Source organism: Malus domestica, chromosome 05 (assembly GCF_042453785.1).
Source record: "Malus domestica chromosome 05, GDT2T_hap1".
Taxonomy (NCBI): domain Eukaryota; kingdom Viridiplantae; phylum Streptophyta; class Magnoliopsida; order Rosales; family Rosaceae; genus Malus; species Malus domestica.
This window is the reverse complement of record NC_091665.1, coordinates 21,704,326-21,710,850: the sequence shown is the minus strand read 5'-3', so window position 1 is coordinate 21,710,850 and position 6,525 is coordinate 21,704,326. Positions and strand designations below refer to the sequence as shown.

General features: G+C 32.8%; 1 protein-coding gene across 1 annotated transcript; it reads left to right on the top strand.

Moving 5' to 3' along the window:
* Positions 1-3,899: 3,899 nt before the first annotated feature.
* On the top strand, positions 3,900-6,525 carry LOC114823529 (uncharacterized). Its single transcript, XM_070821797.1, has 4 exons — positions 3,900-5,323; positions 5,414-5,722; positions 5,812-5,917; positions 6,019-6,525. Exons 1-4 carry the CDS (start codon positions 3,900-3,902, stop codon positions 6,523-6,525), a joined length of 2,346 nt encoding a protein of 781 aa, XP_070677898.1.

The following is a 6,525-nucleotide window of genomic DNA, read 5'->3' as shown; positions in this document are numbered from 1 at the left end:
CCATCCCAACGGTTGCCCCGCGGTAGCATCATCCAAGAAGAAGACAAGGAAAATTAATTTTTTCTTACCTCAATGCGACACGAAAAAAAAGAAGAAAGCAATGAAAGACGGTCCTTTGCACGGGCAAGATGTAGAAGATTGCTAGAGGAGGGGGAACAAATATCCTCTAAGCTATCTCTCTCTTGTAGGGTAGAATAAATTGCTCTCCAAAGTTGATTTAATAACCCACTTAAGGTGGACTTAAATAGGCTTTGAGAGAAATTTATTTCCCTTTCCTAGAAGGATCTAATTTCCTATTAAAGAGAGAATCAACATCAAAATAGGAAGCAGTCTTAAGTTTCCTAAAGCAAGAAGATCTCTACACCTGCTGCCCTTTCTTGCGAGCAGCCCAACAGGTGTGGGGGCATTTGTGGAGCCAAAAATAATCACAAGGCGACACGTGGATTCTTGGGTAAAAGAGGACAAAAATACCCTTGAGGCATACTGGGATTCCTACGCGCGAGCAGCGGGTAATCATCCCTAAACCAAGTCAAAAGTGCCCAAAATAGGTATCAACTTAAAACCTATTTCATTCCATATATTTCTTACCTCTTTTTCCCTCTTTTAGCTAATCAATTAGCTATTTATTTTATTCTTTCCATAACTTCTAAAACCTTCCTTCTAAAAATCATGATAAATGGCCAATTAAGGACTTAATTGCCTATTTAATCCCTTAAATTGTCAATTAAGTGATCCCTTTTACCCATAAAATACCACATGGCCGGCCATCCCCTTAGCTTTCTACCTTTCCTATCTTTTCCCACTTTACTACCCCAATTAACACTACTACAAAAGGGCCCTATAGTGTCAGTTGTTGCGTCGGTTTAATATAATATAGTGGCGCACAAGAGAGTTGCGACACCCACTGAATATAACGTCGGTTTTAGAAAGCCTGCGTCACTTTTAAACGACGTAAACATTTAATGTCGCTTATAACCGACACACATTTTAATAATTTTAAATATTGGCGTCGCTTTAAATAAAACAGTGTCGCTTTTAAGCGACATAAAGTATGGGTGTCGCATATAGAAGCGACACTAATTGATTTTTTTATATATTTTAAATCCTACGTCGGTTCTGAGCGACATATATTTTATTTTTTTAAATATTTTGAAACCCAATGTCGGTTGTAAGCGACAGACTGATGATCTTTATATACCCTCCCCCGTGTTTTCTTCGTTTTCTCTTGCATTTATCTCATTCTCACGGTTTACAAAACTTCTGCTGTTCTCTCTCTCACCTTCCGAGTTCTTCCAAGTTCATTCTTCACAAAGGTAAGTTTTTCTTGCTTGTAGTATTTTTATTTTCTCCTCTTATGTTTAATGTTTTGATACAATTTATTGTTGTAGGGAATTTATTTGAGCTGGTTGAGTATATAAAGAATTGATCGACAACGGAATTCTTCTATAATTCAGGTTTCTATCACTAAATTCTTTAATTTTTAAATTGTATAATACACAAGTTTATTTATTTAAAAATTGTAATTTAAGTAGTTAGATAAATTGCTATTATTTTTGTTAAATTAATTCATATTTAGGCGAATTAATTAATTTTGTCACTTGAATTGTTATGGGAAAATGGAATGAATATTATTTATAAGCATTTATGTTAAATTAACAACATTAAATATAACATAAACTTATAATATTGAGTAATTTAAGAATATATTATGTTAAATTAATTTTTTTTGCACTCTAATTATTATTTTAATTTGTTGTTATTTTGATAATTTTTTGTTGTTATTTACTAGAATGGATTAGATGAGAATAATTTGAATTGTTATGAGAAAATGGAATGAATATTATTTATAAGCATTTATGTTAAATTAACAATATTAAATATAACATAAACTTATAATATTGAGTAATGTAAGAATATATTATGTTAAATTAATTTTGTTTGCACTCTAATTGTTATTTTAATTTGTTGTTATTTTGATAATTTTTTGTTGTTATTTACTAGAATGGATTAGATGAGAATAATTTGAATTGTTATGAGAAAATGGAATGAATAATAATTATAAGCATTTATGTTAAATTAACAATCTTAAATATAACATAAAATTATAATATTTAGTTATATAAGAATATATTATATTAAATTATTTTTTTTATGCAATTTGAATTGTTATGAGAAAATGGAATGAATAATATTTATAAGCATTTATGTTAAATTAACAATATTAAATATAACATAAACTTATAATATTTAGTAATATAAGAATATATTATGTTAAAGAATTTTTTTTTGCAATTTGAATATTTATGAGAAAATGGAATGAATAATATTTATAAGCATTTATGTTAAATTAACAATATTAAATATAACATAAACTTATAATATTTAGTAATATAAAAATATATTATGTTAAATTAATTTTTTTTTGCAATTTGAATGGTTATGAGAAAATGAAATGAATAATATTTATAAGCATTTATGTTAAATTAACAATATTAATATAACATAAACTTATCATTTTTAGTAATATAAGAATATATTATGTTAAAGAATTTTTTTTTGCAATTTGAATGGTTATGAGAAAATGAAATGAATAATATTTATAAGCATTTATGTTAAATTAACAATATTAATATAACATAAACTTATCATTTTTAGTAATATAAGAATATATTATGTTAAATTAATTTTTTTTACAATTTGAATTGTTATGAGAAAATGGAATGAATAATTTAAATAAGCATTTATGTTAAATTAACAATATTAAATATAACTTTTGCACTATAATTGTTATTTTATTTTATTGTTATTTTGATAACTTTTGGTTGTTATTTACTAGAATGGATTAGATGAGCATAATTTTGATAACTTTTTGTTGTTATTTTAATTTGTTTTTACTATAATAGGTGTTGAGAATTAAAAGATTGCAATCGTGATAGAGTTCGAGGGTTGAAAGATAGAAATTGAAAATTCTAATAGTTATGCCTACATGATAGGGATTGCAAGATTGTAGGCATCTTAGTGTCAGCGCAATATTTTACCCTCGTAAACTGGTAAAACATGGAAAATAGTTGGTTGACGATACCCCGAAATTTTGAAGCGTATACAGCTGGAATTAATTTGTTTTTGGATCAAGCAGTTACAAATGGTGTTGGTCCTGATAAGTTTAGATGTCCTTGCAAAAGATGTTGTAATCGATATACTTTTGTTAGGAACACTATTATTGAACATCTCATATTGTATGATATGGATAAAGATTATAAAAATGTTTGCTGGCGACATCATGGCGAGCAAAACATTGGAGAGCAAAATGTGGCAATTGGAAAAGAAGAAACAGGAGATGAGGTGATTGGCATGCATGACTTTCTTAATGATGTATTTGTCCAACCATTAACAGAAGAAGGTGTTGGGCCGTCTACTGAACCGTCTATTGGGGAAGGGCGTCCAGAAGAGGTGGAGACTTTTTTTAGGTTGCTTGAAGAGGCAGATCAAGATTTGTGGCCAGGGTGTAAGGAGTTTAAGAAATTAGAAGCAGTTGTAAGACTGTATCAGATCAAGTGTTTAGCGGGAATGCCAGACGACATCTTCACAACTTTACTGGAGTTAATTAAAAAATGTTGCCTGAAGGGGATTGTTTGCCTGAATCATGTTATAAGGCAAAACAACTTATAAATGACTTGGGTCTGACGTATGTGAAAATTGATGCATGTCCCAATGATTGCATGATCTATTGGAAAGATACTTCGGATTTGACCGTGTGCTCGGTTTGTGGTGAATCAAGATATAAAATTACCAACGCAGCGGATAGGTCGAGAAAAAAGATCGCAGCTAAGGTTATGTGGTATTTTCCTTTAAAACCACGATTGCAACGATTTTTTATGTCGAAGCATACGGCTGAACATATGAGGTGGCATGCAGTTGAATGTCCTAAAGATGAGTTTATGAGACATCCTTCAGATTCTCCAGCATGGAAGCATTTGGATAATTTATATCTGGATTTTGCGTCAGAAATTCGAAATGTTCAATTAGGGTTGGCCAGTGATGGATTTAATCCTTTTAGAAAACTGAGGAATGATCATAGCACATGGCCTGTGGTGCTTTCTGTATACAATTTGCCGCCTTGGATGTGTATGAAGCAACCAAATTTGTTGTTGTCTCTTTTAATACCAGGACCGCGCAGTCCTGGTAAAGAGATTGATGTATACATGCGTCCACTGATTGACGAGTTGAATGAGTTGTGGGAGGTGGGCACTCCAACTTATGATGCGTATTCCAACCAAAGTTTTACGATGAAGGCTGCTGTCTTATGGACTATAAGTGATTTTCCGGCTTATGGAATGTTGTCAGGATGGAGTACACATGGCTATAAAGCATGTCCACATTGCATGCATGATAAAGAATCCATTTACTTGCCGGCGAGTCGTAAAATTTGTTATATGGGACATCGACGGTTTCTTGAAGATAATCATAGGTTTCGAAGGCAAACCACAGCTTTTAATGGTCGTCGAAAGCATCGTAGTGCACCAAGGCAGTGGACTGGTTTACAATGTCTCGAAGAACTTTGTACATTGAGATTTACTTTTGGAAAACCAAAGAAAAATGCTTCAGTTGGGCAACGCAGAAAAAGAACTTCGAGCAGTACAAGTGGTAACAGTCAGTGGAAGAAGAAATCTATTTTTTATGAACTACCTTATTGGAGGCATCTGTTGATTAGACACAATCTTGATGTTATGCATATCGAGAAGAATATATGTGACAGTGTGGTGGGAACATTGCTAGGTATAGAAAAGTCTAAAGATGGATTGGCTGCACGTGAAGATCTTGAAGTCTTGAACATAAGACGCAGTCAACACCCACGTAGAGAAGGAAATAGAACATTTCTACCTCCAGCTTTGTTCACGTTGAAAAGAGAAGAAAAAACTGCGTTTTGCAATGTGTTGTCTACTATTCGGGTCCCCGATGGATATTCATCAAATTTATCGCGATGTGTGCACGTGAATGAACGAAAAATACATGGGTTGAAAAGTCATGATTGCCATGTTTTAATGCAGCAGTTACTCCCGCTTGCAATACGCCCGGTTTTGCCTAAAGCTGTTACTATGGTATTATTAGAGTTGAGTGCAATTTTCAGACAGTTGTGTAGTAAGAAGGAGTCTGAGGAAGGATTCAAGGAACTGAGTTCAAGAATTGCCTTGACATTATGTCAACTTGAAAAAATATTTCCTCCTGCATTTTTTGATATAATGGTGCACCTTCCAGTTCACTTGGCAGATGAAGCAGCTCTTGCAAGGCCTGTTCCCTATAGATGGATGTATCCAATTGAACGGTAATTAATAATTTTTTATAAATTTTTTACAATTGTAGTCATAACTTTAATTTATAATTATAATTGTTTGTGTTTCGTTTATAATTATAGGTATTTGCAAACGTTGAAGCGTTATGTTCGTAATAAGGGTCGTCCTGAAGGTTCTATTGCTGAAGCATATTTGGTGGATGAGTGCTTGTCCTTCTGTTCCATGTATCTTAGAGGTGTCGAGTCTCGTCGTACCCGTAGAGGCCGAAATGAAGATGGGATTGGACGTGGAGTGTCTGATGGGTTATCAATTTTTGACTCTAAAGGATGTTATATGGGTTCAGGAGAACATGTGGAGCTCGATCTAAATGCTCTTGATCAGTGCCATAGATACATTCTAAATAATTGTGATGAAGTGAACCCATTTAGAAGGTAAGAACGTTTAATCATACGTTTTAATGTTTTATTGATTTTCTTAACTTTGAAAAATTAATTATCTAAATTTGGACATAATTATGTAGCCAACATGAGGAATTCTTGAAAACTAAACATCGTCGAGAAAGGTTAACTATGCGCCAAATTAAGGAGCTAAGCAAGAAAGAATTTCCAGAATGGTTCAAGCAACATGTGAGTTGATATAACAATCACATTATTTATTTATTGTTTTGCATTTTAATTATAACATGTTATAGTTATTCTGTCAATTTTTATCTTCATACTTATTACAGATGAATTCAAGCTATCATGCTAATGACACGTTGATATCTGAAGACTTGCATTGGCTAGCTAATTATCCTAGTAGGGTTGTGCGTAGATATAAAAGTCACATTGTTCATGGGTTTAGATTTCGTATAAAATCTGTGGATGATAAGCATAAGAATCAAAATTGTGGTGTCTTTGTACCTGCAAATGTTCCTGGAGCAATTGGGCAAGTGAATTGTTATGGCAGAGTTGTTGATATGTTCGAGGTTAAATATTGTGGTCCTACTGAGGCGGGAGATAGGGGTCGAGCTGTGATGTTATTTAAGTGCGAATGGGTTAATAGTGAAAGTCCACGAGGAATGAAGACCGATCAATATGGATTTACTATGGTGAATTTCAATCAATTGGGATTTAAAGAGGATCCTTTCATACTAGCATCACAAGCATTACAAGCATTTTACGTGGAGGACACAATTGAAAAAGATTGGCACGTAGTTGTTCGAACTCAGCCGAGGGATTTGTTTGTGTACTAG

What these genes read in the sequence shown, in the direction of transcription:
- LOC114823529 (XM_070821797.1), top strand. Translation starts at nt 3,900, where the DNA reads ATGAGGTGGCATGCAGTTGAATGTCCTAAAGATGAGTTTATGAGACAT. An exon ending in TGGATGTATCCAATTGAACG is followed by an intron (nt 5,324 to 5,413) that starts GTAATTAATAAT and finishes TTATAATTATAG; the next exon opens with GTATTTGCAAACGTTGAAGC. An exon ending in CAGAATGGTTCAAGCAACAT is followed by an intron (nt 5,918 to 6,018) that starts GTGAGTTGATAT and finishes TACTTATTACAG; the next exon opens with ATGAATTCAAGCTATCATGC.